The 25,923-nt window shown below is 55.4% G+C and overlaps 4 protein-coding genes and 1 long non-coding RNA gene across 6 annotated transcripts; 3 read left to right on the top strand and 2 right to left on the bottom strand.

The window, feature by feature from the left end:
* Positions 1–477: 477 nt before the first annotated feature.
* FXR2 (FMR1 autosomal homolog 2) lies at positions 478–15,587 on the top strand. The gene is made up of 17 exons (XM_086685854.1): positions 478–936; positions 6,696–6,748; positions 7,092–7,185; positions 7,594–7,665; positions 7,784–7,932; positions 8,166–8,259; positions 8,744–8,860; positions 11,766–11,936; positions 12,134–12,212; positions 12,516–12,625; positions 12,851–12,937; positions 13,248–13,470; positions 13,639–13,836; positions 13,929–14,129; positions 14,226–14,321; positions 14,473–14,573; positions 14,889–15,587. The coding sequence occupies exons 1-17, from the start codon at positions 856–858 to the stop codon at positions 14,982–14,984; spliced, it is 2,022 nt and encodes a 673-aa protein (XP_086541980.1). The 5' UTR covers positions 478–855; the 3' UTR covers positions 14,985–15,587.
* A 1,096-nt stretch (positions 15,588–16,683) lies between these two features.
* On the top strand, positions 16,684–18,629 carry SOX15 (SRY-box transcription factor 15). Its single transcript, XM_025920442.2, has 2 exons — positions 16,684–17,639; positions 18,267–18,629. Exons 1-2 carry the CDS (start codon positions 17,107–17,109, stop codon positions 18,433–18,435), a joined length of 702 nt encoding a protein of 233 aa, XP_025776227.1. The 5' UTR covers positions 16,684–17,106; the 3' UTR covers positions 18,436–18,629.
* Positions 18,616–21,760, bottom strand: MPDU1 (mannose-P-dolichol utilization defect 1). Its single transcript, XM_086685858.1, has 7 exons — positions 21,622–21,760; positions 20,597–20,662; positions 20,280–20,412; positions 19,869–19,954; positions 19,626–19,744; positions 19,426–19,536; positions 18,616–19,327 (listed from the first exon to the last, which is right to left on the bottom strand). The coding sequence occupies exons 1-7, from the start codon at positions 21,722–21,724 to the stop codon at positions 19,205–19,207; spliced, it is 741 nt and encodes a 246-aa protein (XP_086541984.1). The 5' UTR covers positions 21,725–21,760; the 3' UTR covers positions 18,616–19,204.
* Positions 20,376–23,452, top strand: LOC147574004 (uncharacterized). The gene is made up of 2 exons (XR_015243813.1): positions 20,376–21,669; positions 23,258–23,452. It is a non-coding gene; the product is annotated as an uncharacterized LOC147574004 (long non-coding RNA).
* On the bottom strand, positions 23,367–25,805 carry CD68 (CD68 molecule). Of its 2 annotated transcripts, XM_086685856.1 has the most exons (7): positions 25,589–25,805; positions 25,272–25,397; positions 24,777–25,189; positions 24,506–24,625; positions 24,308–24,380; positions 24,015–24,185; positions 23,367–23,695 (listed from the first exon to the last, which is right to left on the bottom strand). In XM_086685856.1, exons 2-7 carry the CDS (start codon positions 25,318–25,320, stop codon positions 23,562–23,564), a joined length of 960 nt encoding a protein of 319 aa, XP_086541982.1. In that variant the 5' UTR covers positions 25,321–25,397; positions 25,589–25,805; the 3' UTR covers positions 23,367–23,561. The 2 variants fall into 2 exon arrangements, with proteins under 2 accessions (XP_086541982.1, XP_086541983.1); XM_086685857.1 differs by lacking the exon at positions 25,589–25,805 and having other exon boundaries at positions 24,777–25,108; positions 25,245–25,568.
* Positions 25,806–25,923: the final 118 nt, after the last annotated feature.

Here is a 25,923-nt window from a genome sequence, read left to right as displayed (position 1 = left end):
GGCCTTTTTTTTTTTTTTTTTTTTTTTTTTTTCCTTTGACTCCTCTTTTTATTTTTTCCTTTGGAGCGTGCGCACCGAGAAAGACAAAGGTGGGGAAAGTGACCAAGCAGTCATTCAGGCGCATGCCCATCCCTCACTTGCCCCAGCCCGGGGAAGCTCGCAGCGGCGAAGTGGGTGTGGCCTGCCCAGGAGCAGCAGAAATCCAATCCGACTGAGTGGGCTCGGCCCCTCCCTCCGCACGATTGGTTAGTTATCAGTGTTGTGGGGCGGGGAAAGGAAGAGATGTGGGCGGTGGAGTGGGGCGGCGAAGAAAGAGAGCCGTCTGGCTCTGCGCAGGCGCAAGGAGGCGACCAGGAGAGGGCGTGAGAGAGCAAAAGGGAGTGTGGAAGCCCTAATGCGCTGGCGAGCGCGAGCTGGGTCGCCAGCCTTGACGCCTGCGCCGTGGCCCTCGGGGCCCCGCGCGCGGCGGGCGGGTGCCCGGTGCGCCTGCGCAGTAGGCGGCGGCGGCAGGGGGAGGTGGAGGCCGTGGAGCGGCAGCGGCAGCAGCGGGTCCCGGGACTGAGGCAGCAGCGGGGGCGGCGGCAGGCGGAAGCTGAGGTGACGAAGGCAGCGGCGGCGGCGGCCGTTTCCCTCACGGTGGCGGAGACCAAGGCGGCGGCGGCGGACGGGGAGCGGCCCGGCCCCGGCCCCCTGCTCGTTGGCTGTGGCAGGGCCGCCGTGGGGCCGGCCCGGCTCCCGCCCCCCGCGGCTCCCCCTCCGGCTCCTCCCCCGGGGAGACGCCGGGGGCCCGGCCCGGCCCGGACTCAGACCGCCGCTGCAGCCGCCGCCGGGGCAGTCGGAGGCGGCGGCGGCGCCATGGGCGGCCTGGCCTCCGGGGGGGACGTGGAGCCGGGACTGCCCGTCGAGGTGCGCGGCTCCAACGGGGCCTTCTACAAGGTGAGGCGGCGCGCCGGCCGGGGACACCGGTCTTCGGCGCCCTCCCCCCAGCCAGGGAGGGGGAGAGTGGGGCGGGATCGCGCCTCTGGAGCGAAGTCCTGGCCCTTCGAACCTTAGACCCACGCTCCCACCCGCAGCCCTCCCGGGGAGACCTCTGGAAGTTCACCCCCTTCCTCCTATTTTTGGTCTCTCTATTAATTACACCTGCTCTTGACCCCGGTCTCGGAGAGAATGAACATCCGTGTTCATTATTGTGCTTGGATCAGCGTCCGCCCCCCCCCCCCCCCCCCCCGCAGCGGAGACCCCATTTTCCCCGCTTCTCATCGACTTTTCTTGTTTCCTAGTAGGAGACCTACCTTAGACCTGAATCACATCCCACCCCCCACCCCCCTCTTCCGCACGGTCCAAGCACATGGAGAATTCTCTTTCTTCTTCCCTATTACCCCCTTGGGAAGGCCGTCCCATATTAGATCCTTTTATCTTCCTCACAGAGGCCTCTGCCTCCTGGCCCTGGAAGACTCACCCCACTTTCGTGTTAACGTTTCTGCTCCCAACCCAAGGAGAAACGGTCGGAATCCATTTGTGACATTTGCTATCTTTGACCTCGGCAACTCTGGGTTGTGCCGGTCAAGTTCCCTCCTAGCCGTAAGGTGGCATCTTTTCACGAGTCTCTTACCCCACCCCTTTATCCCAAGGCTAGCCGCTCTACGGTTCTACGGGGATGGGGTTCTTTTTGTCATCTCATTTTGACCTCAGATGTCTTGAGATCGTTCTTGTAGGTTCTTCGCATCTCGGCGGGTGCAGGCTTCGTGTTCACCATCTGCAACCTCTGAAGGGGGGAATGTGTGGGGATTTTCCTTAAGGATCTTAAGGGTTTCCACTTCTGGAAGACTTCTTGGCCGACTCTGTCAATTTGGGAATCTGATCCGCCTTCTTTTGGACAAGGGGGTTGTAAAGGGTCCTTGTTTGGTTCCTTACAATTCCTTTTACCACCACCTTCTTTATTCCGAATCCATTTTCTAGGACTTTTTTTTTTTTTTTTCTCCTTCCCCTCATTTAGATTAAGCCAGAGGGAGACTCCTCTTGCCGCCCAGGAATTTTTCTTTGTGTGACTGTTGTTATTTTGAGCCTCTTTTGGACTTTTGTGCCTGGAATCGCCGCAGAGACTTTTCTGATTTCCCCGCCTTCTTTCATTTTGCCCTGAGGAGCAACAGCAGAGATAGCTTCTTGTAACATCACAGGTCTGGAGAAGGGCCCCCTTTCTTTCACTTCTTTTCGTGCCTTCTCTCCCTTAGTAGATCGCTCCACCTTCGTGCCCTTGGAAATGACTTTCTCCAGCTCTTCTCCTGTGAAGGCGTGTAGGTGGAAAGGGTCTCGAATTTGCCCTTGTAGTGGAAGGTTTCTGCCCCAGCTTCAGGTGATCAGTTCAGTGCAGCCTTTGTTACCCACCCTAAATGCCTGTGCATTTCTGCCTGGCCTCCCTCCCCAGATTTCTTTATAGTCAGTGCCTCTGGCTACTCTTATCTGTCTTAACTTATCCTATCAAGTTCAGTCTTTGGCGTTTTATCCACCACTTCTGTGTTCCAGTGTATTCCCCCAGGAACCACCTTATTCCAAGTCTGAAGGAAACTCCCAGAAGATCTCTTCTGTCATCTTTTTGTGCATACTTTTCTAACATGGGACTTTTTCTTCTAGCCTGTCTCCATAGCATTTCTGTTTGCTTTGGCAAAAGTCTCTAATTCCTTTCCGATTCCGATCGAGTACATTTGTCTCTTGTCTCCTTTTTCTTCAAACTTGCGTTACCTTTGTTGAAAGGCCCTTCCTGCTAAGATTTTAGCCCCGTGTTCCCCACTGTTTTGTCCTTCGTCCTGGTCTGTCCCACTCCTAAACTCTGGGTTCCAAGAAAAGTGATGCTTAGTGTTTGAGATTGAGAGACGACGTTTGCTTTTGTTCTAGGAAGCAGAGGAGCTAAGCATCGCTGGGAAAGATTGGTATCTAGTTCAGATTAACTGTGTGAGACGAATGGGAAGGGAGACGTTTCCCTCTCCACGTGTAAGCGTCAGACCGAAATCTCTCTCTGTTTTTCCTTTTTTCCGCTGTGGGCCGTGGCAGTGATGGGCTTGGGAGAATCAGGGAGAGGATATTTTGAAATCAGAGAGTAGAGTTTGCAGTTGAGCTGAAAGCCAGGTGATGTGGGTTTTCTGTTCGGGCCACGTTAGCATTTTGTGCCCCATGGCACAGTTAAAAACAAACAAGTCCGTAAATTCAGACTAATCTTTCTTCAACTTTTCAGTGCCATATAGATACTTAGCCATTCTGACCTTGCTACTGATTTAATATTCATGACTCAGCAAACTTTGGTGTGGGTCAAAGAGTGTTTACCATGTTTCTAGAATTATGAATTTGGGAAGGCCCCTTTCTCCTGTCTTAGAATTGGGTCCTGCTGTTGATCCTCCAAGTTAGGACAGAGGTCGGGTCTGGGCCCTCGCTTCTCCTGTAGCTATCCCGCCAAGTCTTCTCTTCCGGCTCTTAAGTGTATTTTATTCTCTGAGCTGTACTCTCAGATGAAATGTCTGTTCACCTTTCAGGGCACAGTTAGCAAGTTCCCAGGCCTTGCCTGGGTACCCAAATTTCCATTCCTTTCTCAAGAAATTTAGCATCCTCAGCCTCAACCTGTGGTTTTTACCCAGGCCCTGCCTGCTTTTCTCCCAGAAGTCTCTCCTCTCAGAGCCCAGGACTAGGATGGACGTGAGGGCTAATTGCATACTTTGTAATCTGAGGAAACAAGCATCTAGAAACCTGGGTCACTCTTCTGTCTGGTCCTAGGCCCTATAAGCCAAAGCCACTATATGCCATGGCCGCCGAATTGAGTCATCTTTGCATCTAGTTGGCCTTGTAGAGATTGACTCACCTGCTCCTGCCCTCACCTGCTTATCTTCTTAATGAGCATGGACTGAGCAGAACTGGGAGCTCGCCTTCTTCCACTGGTATCTTTGGAGGAAAACAGACCGGTGATGCAGGTGAGAGTAAGGAGCAGAGACTGGGTTGGAATATGAAGTCGAGGAGCAAGCTTGTTTGGGAGAATATTTGAAGGAAAAAGACCCTGGAAGTATAAGAGTGTGTGGCATTTGGTTGAACTGCTGAGTAATGTGTAGAGAAACTCCATTTCTGAGCTCTACGTTTCTGCCTTGGGGGTGATGGTAGCTGAAAACACAGGGATTGCTACTTCTGCCTGAGGGCCAACCCTGACATATTGGGGGAGAACCGGATTAGGGCTGTAGGCATATCTTTTGTGGGTGAGTATATCTAGGAGTGGGAACCTCTTCCCAAGGGAGAAGACAAGTGGTTCTCTTCTTCTGTCTCTTCCACTGCCTTGTATCTCATCCCTAAATGTTTTGAGAATAGATCTCACTCTCACACTATTTTTCAAGCTTGGAGATAGACGTTTTGGACAAAGAATTGGATAAAGTCAGCAGAAGAGGCCGGTTGAAATGTCTCTAGAAATCCAGACAGACCCTCATAAAGGGAGAAAAGAAGAGGGAAGCCAGAGATGCAGTGTGAGTGCTTATGGGAGGAGGACCCAAAAGGCAAGAAGGACTTGGGCAAATAACTGAGGGGCAAAACTGTGTCAGAAGACTTGGCATGGAGAATAGTAGGAGTGGGTATTGATGGAGCTGAATGAAGAGTGGAGAAAACCTGTCTGGGGAGGGGAATGACAGAGAAAAGTACAGGTGAGGAAGAGCCCAGGCAGCCCCGGGAGTACTAAATTCCCTGGACAGTAGGAAGGTGTCATAAGATCTATGCCGAAAGAAGGGAAGGGTGGTCAGCCGGTATCGGTATCGAGAGTGAAATCTGGATTTCGCTTTTCCCACCGTAAGGAAACAGCAGTACGGTAAAATGTGATTGACCAGTTCTTGGAGGTGCGAGGGAGACGAGTCTGCATTTTTGGTATTTTCTCTCCTGAGCTCAGCTTTTGTGCCTAGCTGCAAAGCTCGGGAATAGTTCTTGTGCATTAGCCTTTTGAAACCCCTAATTTTTAAATTTTTATTTAAAAAATTTTTTTGTTAATGTTTTATTTTATTTTTGAGAGACAGAGAGACAGCATGAGTGGGGGAGGAGCAGAGAGAGAGGGAGACACAGAATCCAAAGCAGGCTCCAGGCTCTGAGCTGTCAGCACAGAGCCCGATGCGGGGCTCGAACTTACGGCCTGTGAGATCATGACCTGAGCCGAAGTTGGACGCCTAACCGACTGAGCCACCCGGGTGCCCCTGAAACCCCTAATTTTTAAAAACAGCTTTATTGAGGTATAAACAGTGAAGTACCTGTATTCAAAATCTAGTTTGTTCAAGTTTTGACATACGTGTATCTGTCTAAATATCTGTATAGATCTATGTCAGACCGTGACCACAATCAAGGTATTTCCTTCACTGCCAAAAGTTCCCTGTCAATCATGGATCTGCTTTCTGTCATTAATAAATTAATTTGCACTTCCTGATTTTTGAACTAAAGTGAAAAGGCAATTCAGTAGCGAAAGGGTAGTCTTTTCAACAAATGGTGTTCAAGTAACTGGCTATTCATGGATAAAAAATGGCTTTTGATCATATCTCGCACCATATGCAGAATTCAACTCAAAGTGGATCACAAACCTAAATGTAAAATAAAAACTATGAAACTTCAGAGGAAGAAATATAAGAAAACCTTGTCGCCTTAGATTAGGCAAAGGTTTCTTAGGAAACTAAAAGCTCAATTCTAAAAGAACAGATTGATCAGTTAGACTTTCAGAGTTAGTCCCTCATTTTGAGTATGTGAAAAATCGAGAGAGAAGGTAGAAAAATGGGGGAACACACAGCCTTGGCCTCTTCAGTGAGGACACAGGCAGTAGGAAGTGGACCAGCTAGTCCGTCATCCCTGTTCCTCTCCCATGTCATGATCTCAAGATTGGGGTTTTCTACGAATTTTATCCTTTTCATATTCATAGCAGTGTATCACGGTCTAGGATTCCAGAATCTCACATCACTTAAGTCACGATTTTTCCTTCTGTAAATTGTGTTCATCGTTTTGAACACCAGTGTTCTGATTATCCACTTAGGACCCAGCCGTGAAGGCACCAAGTTTGCTCAGGTCTCTTGCTGCATCGGGGCGCTAGACCCTTCTCTCTCTTGGCGGATCCTGATGTCCTCTAGGTGTTCCAGGACAGCCTCACACTGTCTCATGGGATATTCTTAGCCCTGCTGAGTGTTGTTGGTATTTTAATTGAACTCTGGCAAGTTGCTCAGCACAACAGGAGACAGACAGATAGGGAGGCCCCTGTGGGAGCCATGCTAGACCATCGCATCGGTTTCCAAGCTGTTCTGATGGAGGTGGTTTGTCCCCCTTCTATTTAACTTCTGTCTCATCTTATTTGTGGATTTTGCCACTTTTCTTTCCATGCCAGTACCATGTCCTTTGTCTCTATCCCAACATTTCGTACTTTTTCCCCAGTACAGGTTTTTCCGGCCCTATCTTTAGATTGCTTCTGTCCCCATCTAATACTCTAGGTAACGGCCTCTAAATATCTCTGTTCCCTTGATGGCCACAGTGGTGGTAAATTGTCATTTTCTTTCTCTCTTTCTCTTTCTTTTCTTTCTTTTCTTTCTTTCTTTCTTTCTTTCTTTCTTTCTTTCTTTCTTTTTTCCTTTCCTTTCTTTTCTTTCTTCTTTCTTTTCTTTCTTTTCTTTCTTTTCTTTCTTTCATCTAATTTGTCCTAAAATCCATTCTAGGGCTTTGTGAAGGATGTCCATGAAGACTCTGTCACCATCTTCTTTGAAAACAAGTAAGACCTTGGGAATAGAGAATGCAGCATACTGGGTCCTAGAAGGAGAGTGGAGAAGAAGGGGTGGCTGAGTCCTATGAGGCCTGTAATAGGTGGGAGAGAGCCAGGGCTTTAGGGGAGGGGCGGTCAACTTCTGTGGATCCCAGGTGAGGGTGGGGGACATTTGACCTAGTATTTAGGTGCTAGCAAGTGACAGAAGACACCAGTATGGAGGAGGACCTGGAATTTAGCCTCTGATCACCAGAGAAGGTGGCAATTGCCCAGAAGAGGCCATAACCCCCTCCTGAAAAAACGGGCAACCACATTGGCCCGAATGGCTTTCATGTCACGGTTTCCCTTGCAGCTGGCAGAGTGAGAGACAGATTCCCTTTGGGGACGTCCGGCTACCGCCTCCAGCTGACTATAATAAAGAGATCACAGAAGGGGATGAGGTTGAGGTAAGGGCCACGGGGCCCACCCTTTCGAGATGTCACTTTTCCCAGGATTCTGCCATCTTCCTTGCCCTGATACTAGTACCCTAGGCTCCTCACTGCTTGGTTCACTCTCCTTCCCTCTCCATGCTGAGCCGCTACACCCAGCCCGGTGGCCTGTGAAAAAGTGAAATGCACCGGTTCCCTGTCACTGTGTGTCCAACCAGACTCTCAGGGGCTTCCCAGTTTCGAGGAGTCACTTTTCCTCCTCCTATGGTAACGGCACGTAAAATCACAGTCTAATTTTTAGTTTGCTCCTTCCTCTAGTTTCCTTTGTCTTGGCGTAGCGTGCCAGTCAGGTGTCTGAATGCTTCTTTAACTCGTGATGTTTGGGGATGGTCCTCAGTAAGTCTTTTATTTTCAACTTTTCTTCAGGTTTATTCTCGAGCCAACGAACAGGAACCTTGCGGCTGGTGGCTGGCCAGGGTGCGGATGATGAAGGGAGATGTGAGTTGACTCGGAGGCCCTTGGAGAGCTGTTGAGGCAAAGACCGTGGTCACAGAAGGGTGGGAGACAGGTGCTCAGGTCATCCCCAACTTCTCCATTCTTTCTCCCTTTCTGCCAGTTCTATGTCATCGAATATGCTGCCTGTGATGCCACTTACAATGAGATTGTCACCCTGGAGCGGCTCCGGCCAGTCAATCCCAATCCTCTTGCAACCAAAGGCAGCTTCTTCAAAGTGACCATGGCCGTGCCTGAGGATCTGAGAGAGGCGTGAGTTATTGGTGTCGGGAGGGGGCCCCTTGACATTCCTCCTCCGCCCTGATTTCTCCCAGCGCTCTCCATCCTGTCTTCTCCAGAGCCCCTTCTGCTCCCAGTTCCTCTCTTCATCCCTGTTCTCTACTTCAGTCCTTCGTCTTTTCTTGTTTTTGTCATCCCCCCCTCTTCCCTGAGCCTCTGACTGCACTCTGCTCTGTGCCTCTGAGCGCTCTTCTCTTCCTCTGCAGCTGCTCAAATGAAAACGTCCATAAAGAGTTCAAGAAAGCGCTGGGAGCGAACTGCATCTTTCTCAACATCACAAATAGTGAGCTCTTCATTCTGGTGAGTTACTCCACCTGAATTTCACGTAAGCCCTTTTAGCAATTTTTCCTTCTACCTTTTTAACTCCTTTGCAGAAAGGAAGGGGCTCAGAGGTGCTTATATTTACTTGTCAAAGGAGACTTTATTGTTCCTGACCCCCGAGGGCCCAGGTAGCCCACGTTTCCCTAGTTTCCCTCGTGTAGGACCATCATTTATTTTTCTAACCTGTCTATTGTATTGCCATCTGGGCTGGACCCTCCCTTGCGTATTTGGACTCAAGTAGACTGTACGGTTCTCAGCTCTGCGTGCTCCCTAAAATCACTTCCCCTAGGTCCTCAGATAGTAGGCCCTTGTGAGACGGACAATGATTTTTCTCTTCCTTAGCTTCGTTTCATACCACCTGTCCTTTTCTAGATATTCAGGCATCCGGATATCCCAGCTCTTGGCTCTCCCCCAGTGTGTATTCAGTCTTTTTTTAAATGACTTTTCCATCGGTTTCTTCCAGTCAACCACAGAGGCTCCCGTGAAGCGGGCGTCCCTGTTGGGTGATATGCATTTTCGAAGCCTGCGCACCAAACTGCTACTCATGTCCCGCAACGAAGAAGCTACCAAACACCTAGAGGTGAGTTCTGGCTCCACTTTTTCCTGCTGAATGGTATTGTTGTCCTCCCCCTGTCCCACCTCCATCCTTCACTCATGCTCTTGTGTTTACAGAATAGAAAGACGAAGGTCTTTCTGGGCCGTTAAACTTGCGTCTACTGTGTTATCCCAGACTCCTCCAGATGGCAGAGCTCCATCGTGTTATAATAGTACAGTTGTTCTCAAACTTTTTTCTTCACTGTGGGACCTTTTGATCAAGTGAAATTTTACTTGAAAACGCAATGCAGGGGCGCCTGGGTGGCGCAGTCGGTTAAGCGTCCGACTTCAACCAGGTCACGATCTCACGGTCCGTGAGTTCGAGCCCCGCGTCGGGCTCTGGGCGGATGGCTCAGAGCCTGGAGCCTGTTTCCGATTCTGTGTCTCCCTCTCTCTCCGCCCCTCCCCCGTTCATGCTCTGTCTCTCTCTGTCCCAAAAATAAATAAAAACGTTGAAAAAAAAAAAAATTAAGAAAACGCAATGCATAAAACAGATCAATCAGAGCAGCTCTGTCTAAAAGTAGAAGAGGGGGTGTGGCTTGGACTTCCACCAGCCTCCCCCATATCCCTTCTGGGAATCAAAATGCTTTGCAGGATATATGTGAGAACCATTTGTACGCTGGAAGGACCACTGGACTTGGAATCCCAAGTCTTGTTTTGTCAAATAATTGACCTTTGGCAGATCATTTGATTTCTGTGGGCTTTATCTCCATCTGTGATAATGAGGTAGTTAGACTAGAATATTCCTACAAGGTCTTTTCCAGTTCTGATATCTTATGGTCAGATTCTCTTTCCTTAGGCAGTATACTGTCCTAAACAAGCAGGGTGGGTGTGTGTTTCCATTTATCAAGAGAACTGAGCTTTTGGGGAGGCTTTTCTCTGAGCTTGAACAAATTCTGGATCATGCTAATCTTTCACTTTTGCAGGGATGCTATTCAGAGCACTGGCAGTTAAAAATTCACCTTTTCCCCCAGATGATACAAATTCTGTCTGCTCCAGGTCCCAGCGAGCAGATTCTCTGGTGACCGAAAGTAGACTGTTCGACTCTCCTAGGACCTGGGTGTATTGATCAGTGTGACAAAGTGTGCCGGATACTAAGTTAGCCATATGTGCAAGGTCTTAAGAATAGGAACAGGGCGCCTGGCTAGCTCAGTCAGAGTATCCGACTCGATCTCAGGATTGTGAGTTCAAGCCCCACGTTGGGCGTGGAGCTTACTCAAAAAAAAAAAAAAAAAAAAAAAAAATAGGGGGCCCCTGGGTGACTCAGTTGGTTAAGCGTCCGACCTGGGCTCAGGTCATGATCTCATAGCTTGTGGATTTGGGCCCTGCATGGAGCTCTCTGCTGACAGCTCGGAGCCTGGAGCCTGCTTTGGATTCTGTGTCTCCCTCTCTATCTGTCCCTCCCCTGCTCGCACTCTGTCTTGCTCTCTCTCAAAAATAAATAAAAACATTAAAAGTTAAATTAAAAAAATAGGGGTGCTTGGGTGACTCGGTTAAGCGTCCGATTTGGCTCAGGTCATGACCCCGAGGTTAGTGGGTTTGAGCCCCACATCGGGCTCTTTGCTCAGCACGGAGCCTGCTTCGAATCCTCTGTCTCCCTCCCTCTCTCTGCCTGTCCCTCATGTGTGCATGTGTGCTCTTCTCTCTCAAAAATAAACATTTAAAAAAAAGAATAGGAGCATGTCTTTGTTTTTGAGAGAATTGCTCTTATTTTTTGGCCTTTTTTTTTTTTTTTCTAATTGTTTTGAAACATTGCAAAGGAAAAAAATACAAGTGCCCATGTACTCATCAGGCCGTCTAAGAAATAAAACCCTTGGCAAACTTCTCTAGAGGACATTTGTAAATCATTGTAAATCCTCTTCTTCCCTCCCTAACTCTTTTATTCTGAATGCCCAATGTAGTCCCTTTTATTCAGCTTTCTCTTTTTGCCTCTGTAAGGCGTTGCCGTAGCACAACCTCATCTGTCGTGGAAGTAGGAAGTAGAATGTCCCTTTTCAGAAATCTTTCTTGTTTGGGGCTTCCTACCTAGGACTCCCTCTTCTAGAACCTTCCCTGTCTTCCTGCCCTGGTACCCAGGTGTCTAAGAGCAGGTTGCAAAATGAGGTCGTGTGGTGGTCCACGGCTCCTTTCCTGCTTTTTCAACCCCTGCTTTCTACTCCACTTGTCGGGTTTTATTTTGGGGGTTGATAATAGTTTGGTTAAGGTAACAGTAGTTCCTGGGGCGCCTGGGTGGCGCAGTCGGTTAAGCGTCCGACTTCAGCCAGGTCACGATCTCGCGGTCCGTGAGTTCAAGCCCCGCGTCGGGCTCTGGGCTGATGGCTCAGAGCCTGGAGACTGTTTCCGATTCTGTGTCTCCCTCTCTCTCTGCCCCTCCCCCGTTCATGTTCTGTCTCTCTTTGTCCCAAAAATAAATAAACGTTGAAAAAAAAAAAATTAAAAAAAAAAAAGGTAACAGTAGTTCCTTAGCCTTGCATTTACCTTGTGAAAGGTCCTTTCTCACTGACTTTATTTAATCCTCTTGCTAGTCTGGGAATGGGGTAAGTCAGGTGTAATCGTTTAGCAGATGACAGAATAGAGACGCAGAGAGCGTGTTTTGTTTAGGATCACATAGCCAGATCATGTTAGAGCCAAATCCAGAACTTTGGCGGCTGCCAGCCAAACTCTGCCCTCATTTACCTCCTCTCCCCGCCAGGCCATTGGCGTCTGCAAGGTAGGAGTGGAATGAAAGATTCCCGAATTCTCTGTGCAGGTCCTGGGGTCAGTGGATCTGGGGTAGTTCTGACTTGTTACCATACATTTTTCTCTCATCGAAGTCATGCCGAGCGTCAGGTGCCTGGGACGGGTGTGTGGGGTTCCACCACCAGGGATCCGGCAGCGCCTTTTCCTTTCAGACAAGTAAGCAGCTGGCGGCAGCCTTCCAGGAGGAGTTCACGGTGCGAGAGGACCTGATGGGACTGGCGATTGGGACTCATGGTGCCAACATCCAGCAGGCCCGAAAAGTACCTGGGGTGACCGCCATTGAGTTGGGTGAAGAGACCTGCACTTTCCGCATCTATGGGGAGGTCAGCAAAAGCCAGCTGTTGCTTAGGTGGCTTGGGGGTAGAGAGAAGAAAGGGTGAGGTGGCAAGGAAGCCTGAGTCCTGTCCACCTCCTTCTCTGACTTGGTGGCAGCATGCTTTCCCAAAGGCAGAGGGTGGCAGGAAGACGATTGAGATCCAGGGCCCCTGTGTGAGTAACTGCTCCCCGCTGTTCTCTGTAGACTCCTGAGGCGTGCCGACAGGCCCGAAGCTACCTGGAGTTTTCTGAGGACTCCGTGCAAGTGCCCAGGAACCTTGTTGGTGAGTTGAGGGTGTGTGCAGATAAAAGAATACAGGTGGGGCTCGGTGTGAGATTCCCTAAAGGGGTTCTAGGCTTGGCGCCTCCCTGCGGACTCCCAGTTTCACAAGGACAGAGCCAGCAGTCTTGTAGGATTGAGGGAAATGGAAGAACAGATTTCCAGGGATCGTAAACTTTTGTCCTGTGAAAACTCACCAGAGACTGAATCCATATATAGAAACTGGAAAACTGTTGATCTGTTTTTACTTTTTTTCTTTTCTGTTAAAAAAAAAAAAAAAGGCCTAATTCCTCCTTTACCCATTCAGGCAAAGTGATTGGGAAGAACGGGAAAGTGATCCAGGAGATTGTGGATAAATCTGGTGTGGTGAGGGTTCGCGTAGAAGGTGACAATGACAAGAAGAACCCCAGGGAGGAGGTACGGGGCGTCTGCATCTGGAGATTGGTTTCCAGGAGTAGGTGGGGTTGTTCGCAGAGCCCCTTCTCCGTGGGCCCGGATCTCTAGGGATGGAGGATGGGGACTTGTGTCCTCCAGAAGATGCAGAGCCCAGAGTGGTCCCACTGGCTGAGCTTCCGGAGGGGCCAGGGTGGACTTACTACTCGCATCGACCCTCCTAACCCTCCCGTCCTCTCTGCCGCGCAGGGCATGGTTCCCTTCATATTTGTTGGCACCCGGGAGAATATCAGTAATGCCCAGGCTCTGCTGGAATATCATCTCTCCTACCTTCAGGTACCCGAGCCGGAAGCCTGGGATGGGAAAGATCTGGGTGTAGGAAGGAGACGAAGGCTACTGGTGGATAAAGTTAGCAGTTGTGACGCCCAGTTTGTATCTTGAGTAGAACAGAAAACACTGAATGGAGATCTGGGGCTGTAGGGTTGGACCGCAGAATCTTCCTTGCTTAGCCAGTGTCTTCCGTCTTGCATTCCCGAGAGTTTAGGTGTATGGGGACGGTCAGGGCACAGAAGCCTGAGTGAGGATTGGTCGTCGAGCTCACGTCTGTTCCTCCTTCGGTATCTTTCTCCATCTCCCACCCAACCAGGAGGTGGAGCAGCTTCGCTTGGAGAGGCTGCAGATTGACGAACAGCTTCGCCAGATAGGGCTGGGCTTCCGCCCTCCCGGGAGCGGGCGCGGCAGCGGCGGCAGTGACAAGGCTGGCTATACCACGGATGAGAGCTCCTCCTCTTCCCTCCACACCACCCGAACCTACGGGGGCAGCTATGGGGGCCGGGGCCGCGGCCGGAGGACAGGCGGTCCCGCCTACGGTAAGACGGCTGCGGGAGGTGAACAGCGGTGGGCCTTGGAGAAGCAGGGGTCTGGGCGGAATCTCCAGGGAAGGGCGATGGACACATTGAAGATGTGGTTGGCGGGGGGACTTGTGAGTGGGAGGGGTGGGGTGAGTGACCCTGACTGAAGCCCGCTGTGTCCTTCAGGCCCCAGCTCAGACCCATCCACAGCTTCTGAGACGGAGTCCGAGAAGAGGGAGGAGCCCAACAGAGCTGGGCCTGGTGACCGGGACCCCCCAACCCGGGGGGAAGAAAGCCGGAGGCGGCCGATTGGGGGCCGGGGTAGGGGGCCCCCACCTGCCCCCCGGCCCACCACAAGATACAACGCTTCGTCTATTAGCTCAGGTACCAGTATCAGACATCTGGGTTCGAGAGCGTAGGCCGAAAGGGAAAATGATGGACACGTGATGACCAGGTCCTCCTCTTCCTGTAACCAGTGCTGAAAGATCCAGACAGTAACCCCTACAGCCTACTGGACACGTCTGAACCAGAGCCCCCGGTTGATTCAGAGCCCGGGGAACCCCCCCCAGCAAGCGCCAGGCGCCGCCGCTCCCGCCGCCGCCGCACAGACGACGACAGGACTGTCATGGACGGAGGCCTGGAATCGGACGGGCCCAGCATGACGGAGAATGGCCTGGGTAAGGGCTCTGCCTGGGGTCTCAAAGAGTTCGAGCTGGGCAGGAAGGGAGGTGTGGGAGATGAGGTGCACGGCTTGGTTTTTCTCTGTCCCACAGAAGACGAGTCAAGACCCCAGCGTCGGAACCGGAGCCGCCGTCGCCGTAACCGTGGGAACAGGACCGATGGCTCCATCAGTGGAGACCGGCAGCCAGGTCAGCTCACACTGGGTGCCGGTGTCCTTCCTCGGAGCTGAGAGAACGGGCTGCCTCCCACCGTATGAAAACGGGGGGTTGGGGTCTGGTGGGTGTCCGGGAGCTGGACACCTGGTTCCTTCTGAAACTCTTGGTCCTCTGCCTTTCCCAGTGACTGTGGCTGACTACATCTCCCGAGCAGAGTCTCAGAGCCGCCAGCGGCCGCCCCTGGAACGCACTAAACCCTCCGAGGACTCTCTTTCAGGACAGAAGGTAGGCGGGCAAGACGTCATTCAGCCCACCTCCTTTTCTCTGCTGGGCGGGCACAAGGAATTCGCAAAGGAACCTCTTGCTAAATCGCAGAGGAAGCGATGTCCGGAGTCTAGACCGCCGTCTAGAATAGTGGAAAGTTTGAGCAGGACAGAGGGAGGTTTGTTAAGGTGCTTCTGGACTCTTGTAAGAGTTATTAGAGCCTCCACTCAGGGGACTAGCCGTTGGGGCGCCAGATGCCACAGCACTAGGATGGTGAGGGATGTCTTACCTGAATTTCTACTGACCATCCTCCCTCCTTTCCCACTTCCTCCCCAGGGCGACTCTGTCAGCAAGCTTTCTAAGGGCCCCTCAGAGAACGGGGAGCTCTCCGCCCCCCTGGAGTTGGGTAGTTTGGTGAATGGGGTTTCATAAAACCTCCAGCCCGCATCCCTCCCTTCTCCATCTCGCTTGCTGCCCAACACCATGGCCTCACAGGCCCGACTGACCTGCGCTGGAGCTGCTCTTATCTAGGGGGGAGGGGGGTGGCACAGCAGCTTGGGTCCCCCCTCAACCTCCAGGAGCTCGTGGAGGGGTGTGTAACAGGGTCATACCCCCCTCCCTCTTGTCCACCCTTACCCCCAGGGTGAGGGGAGCCTCTCTCCTTCCCCATCAGACTGGATGTGCCTTTATCCTCCAATGCCCCGATCTCTCTGAACACCCCCATTCTCCGCCTGCTGGTGCGGGGTGCTCCTTGATCCACCCAGATTTGACAGTTCAGGGGGGCTCCCCTGCTATCCCTCCTCCCATCCTGTACCCCCCATTTCTGGGGCCTCATCACTGTGGAAGACGGGGATAGTAAGGGTATAAGTGGGTGGGAGGCATGGGGAAGGTTTTGGAGTAGAACCAGGGGTGTGTATGAAGGGGGGTGACAAGGTCCCCCAGGGGAGGGGGGACCAACCTTGTCTGGTGGATGAGAAGGCGTATTTATTTTTCACTGTACAGTATTTAAAAAGAGAATAAAAAAATCCAAATGGCTCTGTGGTTCTCGCGCCTTCCTTGTGCCAAGTTTGGCACATCGGTTTCTCTAGGCTTGACTTGCCCGGGCCCTCATTTCCGTTTTCTCCACACCTGGCTTCTCTAGGGTTCCAAAGATTGTCTACTTCTGGGAATTCCTGACATTCCTAGGTTCTCCAGGCCCTGGTCGCCTTCAAGTCCGGAGGACCGTGGCCTGTGGCTTCTGGCTGCTCCCCTCCCCCAGGGTTGCTGGTAGGAGAGCTGGGCCACTCCTTTACCCTGAGTCACAGCAGGCTAGGTAGGGCTGCTCTGCGCTCGGGCTCCAGCCCGTTTCTGCTGAGAGCCAAGGCCGGCTGTTTAATCCGATTACCTGAGGCCTGGGGCTTGGGCTGGGCCTGGGGCGGGATGGGGAGCAGGGTTCCCTCACGACAGCCTCTGCGACTTAGGTGGCCAGCTCTCTCGCTCCTGCTGGTTCTCTGCTCTGGATGCAGGCTTTTTCTCTGGCATCCACGCTGCTGACTGCTCAGTCCTGGGGGTGGGTTGTCTTGGGGTCCCTGGCTCCCTGCCTTCAGACTCCGGCTTGGAGATACAACAGGCAGTGGAGAAACCACGGTTTGGGGGCTGGAGTTGGGAGGATTGAAGTTTTCTCACCTGGAGAAAGGGGCTGAATCATCACTTGAGCACCTGCTGGGATGACTCAGGAAACAAAAATGGCCTGCCTCCCGACTGCCTTTCTTGCCCCAGGGCCAGGTCAGGGGTTTGGAGGAGCAGTAGGCACTAGAAAAGGGTTTGGGGTAGGGGGTGGGGTGTTCCCAGCTTCCTCCAGGCTCAATTGTGACCCTGAGGGCTTTTGATTCTCCTGTGCTTGATCCCATTGTGCCAAAAAATTGACTTTAAATTGCCAAAGCTCAAGAAGGGAGGGGAAGCGGATCAGAGCTACCAGGGGCGGAAGGCTCCACATCTGGGTCTTGGGTGGGGAGGGGGCGTGGTGCCCCAGGGGGAGCGTTGGGGGCTGGGAGGCCCGGGACACCTGGGTTTGCCTAAGGGAGGGGGAACGTTGGCGCCCTTAAGGAGGCGCGGTCTGCTGGGAGGGAGTGGGGAGGAGTCTGGTTAAAAGCTGTTCCCGGCCTGGCCCACCCGCCAGCCACAGACGCTGAGGCCAGGTGAGAGGGGCTGCGGCGATCCGGCCGCGGGACTCCAGGGACCGGGAGCGCGACCGCGGGGCAGCGGGCTGGGTCCGGGACCCCGCGGCTTCAAGGGTCGGAGAGGGCATCCCCTCCCCTGCGGGGTACGGGGCAGCGGATTTAGCGCCTGGCTCTCCAGAGGGTGCCTGATTGGTTGGGAGCAGGCGCTCCATTCTAAAGACTCTGAACTTGGGGACGACGTATACTTCTTAAGGCCGTGAGTTTCTCTGGGACGACTCCAGACTAGGGAGACCCTTCCATCATCCGGACACCGGTCCTGGGCATCAGCGTTTCACTTTGGAGGGGAGGGCGTGTAGGACGCCCTCTAAAGCCTTCCCTGCACCCCACCGGCCCCCATGGCGCTTCCGGGCTCTTCACACGACCGGGCCTGGGGCTTGGAGCCGCCCGCTCCCGCTGCTCCTACCAACTCGTCCTCGGGCTGCCAGGAGCGGGAAGGCGCCGGCAGTCCGGTGGTGTCCGGGGGGCTTCCCTTGGAGAAGGTGAAGCGACCCATGAACGCGTTCATGGTGTGGAGCTCCGCGCAGCGCCGCCAGATGGCGCAGCAGAACCCAAAGATGCACAACTCGGAGATCTCCAAGCGCCTGGGCGCGCAGTGGAAGCTGCTGGGCGAGGACGAGAAGCGGCCCTTCGTGGAAGAGGCCAAGCGGCTCCGGGCGCGGCACCTGCGCGACTACCCCGACTACAAGTACCGGCCTCGGCGCAAGACCAAGAGCGCGGCCGCCGGGCCGCCCCACTTTGGCCAGGGAGGCGGCGGCGTGGCTGGCGGCGGGCCGGTCTGGGGTCCCGGGTACGCGACCACGCAGGGGAGCAGAGGCTTTGGGTACCAGCCGCCCAACTACTCGACAGCTTACCTGCCTGCCGGTTACGGGTGAGTGCCTGGGACGCGCGGTGAGGGACGGGCAGGGGCCCCGAGTACGCCCCGTGCAGAGGTCGCTCCCAGGAGAGACCGGGGGCACACCCACCCACCCCACCCCCAGTGCCCCGTGAAGCCTGGGCCGGGAGCGCTTTGGTGGCCCAGGTTTCCCTGAAAGATGTTTCCATCCTGGCCCGATAGGGGCAGCCCCGCAGGACATCCCCCCCTCCCCCGGACGTGATCACGTTCTAGTTACCTGAATTTCCCGTTTCCTCCCGGCTTCTGGCCCTCCCGTGACCCGGCTTCCGCTCCCAGCCCGCGGGGCAAGGAGAGGCCAGGCCCAACTCTGCCCCTTCCTGGCCTGCTGCCCCGAAAGAGGAAAACAGGCGCAGCACGCAAGCCGGCTCCGGAGCGTGCCCCGACACGGCCGCTGCACTGCTCTTAAGCCATGCTGGGCCCTGGTTCTGAACCCGCGGTACCCGGTGGGGCCCGGAGAGCCAGGGAGAGGGGTACGTGGGTGACAGGTTCTGCCTCCGTTGGCTAGAGCGAGGCGCCCCGCCCCCAATTGTGAGTTGGGGGGCCCTGCCGGCCCCTCCCAACCCAGGAATGCGCTCTCTAACCCCAGTGTCTCTCTCTTTGCAGCTCTTCCCACTGCAAACCAGAGGCCTCGTCGCCGTGCTCCCTCCCTCAGAGTAACCCGAGGCTCCAGGGTGAGCTGCTCCCCCACTACAGCCCCTACCTACCCCCAGGCTCCCCCACTGCGTACAACCCTCCCCTGTCAGGGACCCCCATGCCCCTGACCCACCTCTAACTCTCATGAACATGGACCTCCCAGGAACGGCTTCACTCTCCTTTTTCACCCAGAACCTCCCACCCCAGGCTGCAAACCCTTCTTTAGAACCCTGTTGGCCCACAGTTCAGAAGCCTGTGCTGCGGTTCCCTCACCCTGCCCCCAAAATACAACACATGATTTTTTTTAGGACGAACACAGTTTTTATGATTAAACCAGGTCTCTGAGTCTTTATTGCCCCATTTCTGTTCCCCTTCACTGCAGCAGGAACCAGCAGCCTCCACTCCCTTCCGCCTGGACCTGCCAGAGCAGGAACCTCCTCACCCCACCCTGGGGCCCTGCCTGAGTCATTCTCGTCCCCCTTCCCCACCCCCTACCCAGCACTGGGGTCCTGGAGACCGTCCCAACCAGGTTCAGGGAGGGAGGCGGCCGCAAACCCCTAGTTCCTTCCACTGGCCAGACTCTGTCCTCTAGGCCATCAGGGAAGTAGGGAGATGAGGAGGACAGGGCCGACTTTGGCCCCAGAATACCTAAGTAGGAGGAATCTCAGCCAAAATAAATGAACCGGTAGTACATGCACGGGACAGCGGGCAGGAACTGCCAAACATCAGCCTGGAAATCCCTACCCCTTCTAAGGATCTGCAGTTCCACTAAAACTGGCTCAGAATTTTACAATTGCAGTGGAATGAATGATTAAAAGTCACACCAGCGGACTGGTTCGGATGAGAACGACCCTGAGGGTTGGTGGGTGGATGGAAACGTGGAGCGGACTCCAGTAGCCGGCTCATCCCTACTGCTTTTTCTTCTTGATGGGGGCCTTGACGTTCCAGTAATAGATGAGCTGGGAAGCAATGAGGCCGTTGCAGAGGGAAGAGACCACGAAGGTTCCAGCCATGAGGGGGTCTCCGGTCTCCTAGGTGAGAGAGACAGCCGGGGTCACTTAAGCAGTCCTCCCTGGAGAGCCAGGAGACCAGGTTTTAGTGCCCTCTAGAGGGCAGAAGGTGCACTCACCTGAACGGAGGTGAAGATTCTGGCCAAGGAGCCCCCAAAGAGCAGAAAGACCGTGACAGCGGAGAGCTGGCCTGTGTGCCCGTTCCGGTAGTTAGTGGCTGCCTGGAGCAGCTAGGGGGGAAATTGGGACTCGGTTCTGTCATCTGAACTCTTACTATGCTCACCCCATGCAATATCCTTCTCTTGCTCCCGGTACTCACCCTCCCCCCTACTACAGCAGGCACGTTGGAGGCCTGGAGCAGGGTGACCACGGACAGGGGCGTCAGTGGTGACAGCAGGACCAGCAGGACCAGTGCATAGCACACTAGGAAAGTGACACCTGGGGGTCGGGGAGATAAGGAGTCCCAATCAACCTCTCCAGTGCTCCGGCTTCCTTCCCCAAGCGCGAGTTCCCGGCAGGGCCCCCAAGAGCCACACTCTGCTCTTGGGTAAATCCCCAGCACCTTTCGCAGTCTGTCCTCTGTAGTGCAGGACCAGGAAGCAGATGGTGGCTGTCTGGAGCATCAGGAACAGGGCTTCACCCCAAGAGCTGCGGAGTCAAGAGTTGGGAAGAAGAAAGGCGGGCCTGGAAAGAGGCAGGGAGAGCCTCCATGGCCCGTCCATCTGGGGACACACTTCTGATCGCTCCCTGTCCTCCACAGCCCTACTGGTTTCCAAACAGCCCCCACCCGACTGACTCAGTCCAGATCCCGGGCATTCTTGGGAGGCTCACCTCCCTCTCATCACGGCCACAAACAATGGCCAGATTTCCAGGAGGAAATCTTAAGGCTTCCTGCCCCTGCATCTGCCTCTCCCCAACGCCCCGCTAGAGTTGTCAGCATTCAGCCTGGGGGGTAAAGGGCAGCCCCCCTCACCTGAAGGGGAAGTTGTTGGTGATGCTGTAGACCATGGTGCCTGTCAACGCCACCAGTTCTAACATCACGGACTGAAGGCTCAACCCTTCGGCACTCTTGGCTCTCAGAATTTTGAACACCTGGGGCAGTTTTACTAAGAGAAAGGATGAGAAGGGCAGGGATGAGGAGACGACATCCCGTGGGAGTGCAACTCAACAGCTACAGAGTGGCCTGGGAAGCCTGTTAACCCCGGTTCTGGTCAAGGGACCTGCCCAGTTCACAGCCTCTCAGCCCTCCACCCTCATCCCCACAACTGGAAGAGAAGAGAAGATACATACCCAGCAGAGACCCAGCCACAATGCCCAGACCCAGGCCTTTGCTGAGGAGAATCTTGAGACAGGGAACTGAGAAGAGAAAAAGGGGTACATGGAAGGAGGTCCCTGGCCCCCAGGCCAGGGGTAAATAAAGGATTTTCATGCTCCTATGCTTGTCGCTGCTCCTTTAGACCCTGCCCTACCCACACAAGGAAGCCCTGGGCTGTATGGCCCTTCCTGCTTCAAATCCTATCACTGTCAGGCAGGTGACTTTCCAAAGCAGCTTATACCGTGCAGATTACAGCTAAACTTCTTGGTCTTCTGACTTCCAAGGCTCTCCATTGCTTCACTGAAAAGCTGAGCGATGCCCAAGGGTCCTCCAAGCCTTTATTCTCCTGAACAACTAGGATCCATTCCAAAGACAGGTCTCCCTGTCCCTCATGCCTGAACCCTCTGTCCCTGGCCCGCATCTTCCGATCCTGGAAGCTCTACCCGCCCAAGGAGCTTGGTTAGCCAAGTGGGAGTCATGACTTCGACCAAATCGTGTCCCAGGAGCGCGGTGGCGGACCAGAAACTGGCAAGAGCAGACTGGGAAGGCCTCCTAAAGGGTCTGGTGCCTGAGGTGGGCTTTGTGTGCAACTGCCTGACAGACGGAGTAAGAAGGCGGGTTGTTCCAAAAGTAAACCAAGAGCAGAAGCGGAGGGTGGAAGGAGCCTTTGAAACAAGTGTAACTTGGCCCCTGAAAGAATTGTGACCTATTAAAGACTGGAACGATTTGGTCAGATTTTAACTTTGTTTTGTAAAATCTGAGTCCCTCGGTCCGGGACCATCGCTAAAGCGCAAGCCTCACAAAGGAGTGGTTCCGCCTTCCTCCCGCCCAAATATGGCGAGCTCCCTCTAAGGAGACCGAGGCACTTCCGGCCCGGTCTGGAGTGACTTCCGCCCAGCGCTGCGGGGCGGCAGTCGCGGCCACCTAACCCGCAGTCACGCCCCGCTTACGGCCGAGGGCGCTCGAGCAGAACTTTGATAGGATGCCGAATTAAACTCACCGTGAAGCAAGTCCCACTGGACGAAAATTTGGTCGTAGCATTTCTCAGGTAAGAGAAGCGGCACCAGCACTCGTTTGAGCGGGCCGTCCGCCTCGGCCGCCATGTTGCAAAACTAGCTTCCGCCAGTCTCTCCTGGCCGCCATTGACGTACGGTGCGCATGCGCGCTCTGGACACTCCGCCCCCTACCTCCCCGCGGCTCAGCTGTACCGCCCCCTGTTCCCCGCTTTTTCTTACTCCTCCCCACTTTCTGCAGCGTGAAATAGGTCTCGTCCAGAGACCACGTTTTGGACGCGCCCTCCCTGTTCGAGTTTTGCGGCGTGCTAAGGCTGTGCGCCTGCGCAGTTCCATCTTTCGCGCCTTTGTTTACGCATCCAATTCGGAGGCCACATTTAGCCTCCTCTCGGCGCCTCCTGCGCGGCGCCATCTTGTCTTCGCCCGGCAGACCTCGCCTTGTTCGAAGTTGAGAGAAAAGGAGCAGGAGTCTGCGAAAGGGCGTTGGGTGGGGGCGGCGTGGCTCCCCGTCTCCTGTGCTCTCGGCGTCTCCAGAAGGAACGGCGCCGGCGGGAGCAGGACGGTCGGCGCCGAAGCTGCGCGCAGGGCCCGTGTCTCTCCCCCGGTTCGCCCGGGCCTCCGAGGCTGGGTGCTTGGGCAGCTGCCGGGCCGGGACTGCGAAGCAGAAGAGGAGGCGGCGGGGAAGGCGATCCCAGGCCCCGCGAGGCTCGGCACATGCCCGAGGGCTGTCTCCCACCCCGTCGGCCCCGCCGCGTGCTGGGCGTGAACAGCAGCGGGGCCGCTGGGCCCAGCAGCCCCTCTTGGGAAAGGGGCCCTCGGACCGCCGGGTGGGAACGATGCCCTCCGCCCCCCCAGCGCTGGGACCCCAGCTCTCAGCCCTCCTGGTGGAGGTGGGCCTGGCCGTCACACCCTGGCGGCCGGGCGCCGCCGCAGCCACCACGCTGTCGAGCAGCCGTTCTTGGCCATACTCAGCAGGGTCACACGGGACGTCGGGGACGCGGTGGTGGGGCTGCTGGGGAGACGCGCCGCGAGCAGGCCGCCCCCCGCGGGGTGGATGTTGGACCTTATACTAGGCTACGAGACCGGAACGGTCGCATCTTGACCCCCAGCCATTGCCCCTTGACCCTCAGTCGTGGTGCAGGCTGTGGCTGTACGGGAGGCCCTTTCTAGATTCAGGACACTGGCTGTCCCGGGGTGCCACCCACTCCCACCAGGGAGACCGCCACTGGGAGGACTTCAGGGTCGGCTTGGTGGGTGGCTCAGGCTGAAGGCATGTTGTTCCTAGGAGCACAGAGGAGAATTGCACGTGCAGGGCAGGGTACCTGCTGCTGCCAGGGCTGATGAAACCCTTTGCAGGTGAGAGAGGAGCACGGGCAAGGCAGAACATTCCGTTGCTAAGGGGCCTTGGGAAAGGAAATGGCACAGGTGTGATCTATCTGCTTCACCTGTATTTGCCTAACAGGATTGGAGGGGTGGGGGAACCAGAGCAGCCAGCCAGGGGCCCCAGAGGAGGGGGAAGGGGTGGAGGCAGACCCTCCACCAGCCTCTGCCAGGTTGGCGGCGGTGGGGGGGGCGAACCCATGAGGACGTGTGGTCATACATAGTGTTTTCGTCCCTCACTAGCTGTCTGGCTCCCTGAGACCCAACCGCGGAAGGCGCAGAAAGGCACGGGACTCTTCAAGAAACTCACGGCTTTTCATCCCAGCCAGAAGGACGGGGGAAAGCAAGGACAGAGGTTGGAGCAAGTTTTATTTTTCTGGGGACGGGGGAGGAGAAACTCATCACATTCAATAAACCTCTTTCCTCTCATCCCCCCCAGGTTGCATTATCTGTACTTTTGTTCTCAAAGACTGAGAGGGAAGGAAGGCCGCTTTGTTTCTGAGTCAGCGGAGTGGTGAGGAGTGAAGGCAGCCCCTGGGCCTCGAGCTCAGAGGGGCTGGTAGGTGGGCGGGCGTCTCCGGACGATGCAGAACGTAGCGAGCACCAGGGCGAGGAGGCCCAGGGAGACCAGGCCAATGACGAGGGGCAGCAGGAGGAACTGGTCAGTCGGACAAGGGAAACCTGGCCGAAGGGGAGGGCAGGGAGGCGTGGTGGTGGTGCTGGGGACAGGTGGGAAGAGGGTGGAGGGGAGGTGGCGCTTGTAGGGAAGTAGGGGGACTGGGGAGGAGCTCTCCTAGCTGACTCTGAGCAGTAGATAAAAGGGGAGAAGGGGACAGAGTCTTCTGGAGGAAGAACACGTGCTCTATAGTTACGAGCAGCCTGAGAGAGGAAGGCAACTTCGGGGTGGGAGCAGGGAGGCCTGGGGTGGGGCGGGGTGGACAGGGACACGGGGGGGGGGGGGGGGGCTGGGGGGACGGGTAAGGCAAGGAGTAGGTCTTACTTGGCCCAAAGGCCCCCGAGGGGGGCAGCTGGGCAGCCTGGAGCCTCAGGTGTAGCAGGTCAAGGCGCAGTGCTGGGGAGAGAGAGAGGCTTGCGTTCCCGCAGCTGAAGCTCTGGCCCAGGGGGGCTTGGAGAGCGTGAAGGGATGAGTTCTCAACGGAGAACATCCACTCTGGAAGAGTGAGGAAGGGTCAGCTCTGTGTCCGTGTCCCCACCCCTCGGCTCAGCCCCCCCACCCCCTCGCAGGAGCGCAGGCAGCCAGCGCAAGGGACGCCGGGAGGGGAGGTCACTCACGTGCCGCCTGTGGAAGGGACACGTTGTACTCCAGAGCCATGTAGCTCAGGTAGACAGCGCTCTGCTGTGGCTCCTGGGAAGGGGACCGGGAAGGCTCAGGGTGGCTGGGGAGAGTGGCGTCCGTGTCCGTGGGGTCGGGGGCGCAGCGAGGGACGGAGGGAAAGGGCGCGTGGAGGGTGAGGGTTGAGGGCGAAGTACCTGCTTGAATCCAAAGCTGAGCTGTCCGTAGGGGAACGAGAGAAGCAGGTGGGTGTGGGCACCCTCACAGTCCCCCTGCGCCTTGGTTTTGTTGGGGTTCAGCACAGAGATGCCCCAGGCCTGCAGAAGTTCAGCAGTTTTGTAAGACAACGCAGCCGTGCCATCCAAGGTCTCCTTCGTCCCCACCCCGCGCCCTCCTCCACTCTTCCTTCTGAGCCACGGCCTGTGGCCTCACTGGCTTCCCCTCATGTCCACGGTCCCCCAGCTTTACCTTTCCTCCGCCCTGGGTCGGGTACAGAATTCCGATCTGGATCTGGCCTTGGAGCCGGACGCAGGGCTGGGAGCCATTAGTCCATGTGTAGTCCCCTACGGCGCCCTTGGAGCCTGGGCTCGGGCTTGGAGGGGGTGGAGGGGGTCCCGGGTGGGGGGCAGTGGTGGGGGCTCTCGGGCTGGTGGGCGTGCTGTTGTTTGTCGTCGGGTGAACCGTGGCGTTCCCGTGACTGGGGGTGGTGACCGTGTGGTGGGTGGCCGTTGTGGGCTCGTGGCTGGTGGCGCCCGTGGTGGTGGTTCTGTGGCTGGTGGTCGCGGGCCTTGCTGTGCTTTCTGTAGCTGTGGGTGTCACCGTGAAGGATGGCAGCAGAGTGGCCGATTTTTTGTGAGGACAGCTATTCACTGTCCCTTGGGCTTTGGGCAGAGGAACAGCCTGGTTAGCGGCCCAGGGGCGCGCTCCCCCCAGGGCCCCTCCCCTTTGGGCCTGTCTCCTTACCGACTAGAAGCCCCAACAAGGCCCCCGAGAAAACCACCACCAGCCTCATGGCAGGACAGCCTCACCCAGTCGGTCCAGGTAGGTTCAGTCAGTCCCAGCTGCTTGCTCAACCCTGTTCCCTCCGCTCTTTTGGAAAAGGAGGAATTAAGCTTATGACTTCCTGCAACTGAGACAGTGCCTGTCCCCAACCTGACTCAGGCACCTCAGCCCCAGCCACCGCTTAGTCATTGAACTGTCATCACCAAATTAGGGGATTGGCCTTGGCTGCACGAATGAGCCACAGGGAGTTAGGGGGCAGCTGTCCCATGGGGACTCACTTGTCTGCTTTAGGAAAGCCCTGAGGGGAGGGGTTCCAAGCTGTTAGGGAACGGGAGGGGGGGGGGATGGCCTCTTCCCTCCCTGTTCTCTAGGAGGAAGGGGTGGGGGGGGCGGTTTACTCCCTCTTCCCTCCATCTGTTACTTCCTCTTGGAGACACGTGAGGCACTTGTGATGGTGCCCGCGCCCAACCTCGTACAGAGGGTCATGTTACCCAGTCATCGTGACCATTTCCCGGTCACATAGTTGGGAAGCAGCGACACAAGGGAAATCTAGAAGGGTAGTAGCTGGGGACCCAGCCAGAGATGTACCCAGTAACGGGTGGGAGGGAAGGGG

Source organism: Puma concolor, chromosome E1 (genome assembly GCF_028749965.1).
Source record: "Puma concolor isolate L17-30 chromosome E1, mPumCon1.1.hap2, whole genome shotgun sequence".
NCBI lineage: Eukaryota > Metazoa > Chordata > Mammalia > Carnivora > Felidae > Puma > Puma concolor.
The sequence above is the reverse complement of the archived record's forward strand: the minus strand, read 5'-3'. Positions and strand labels throughout refer to the sequence as shown.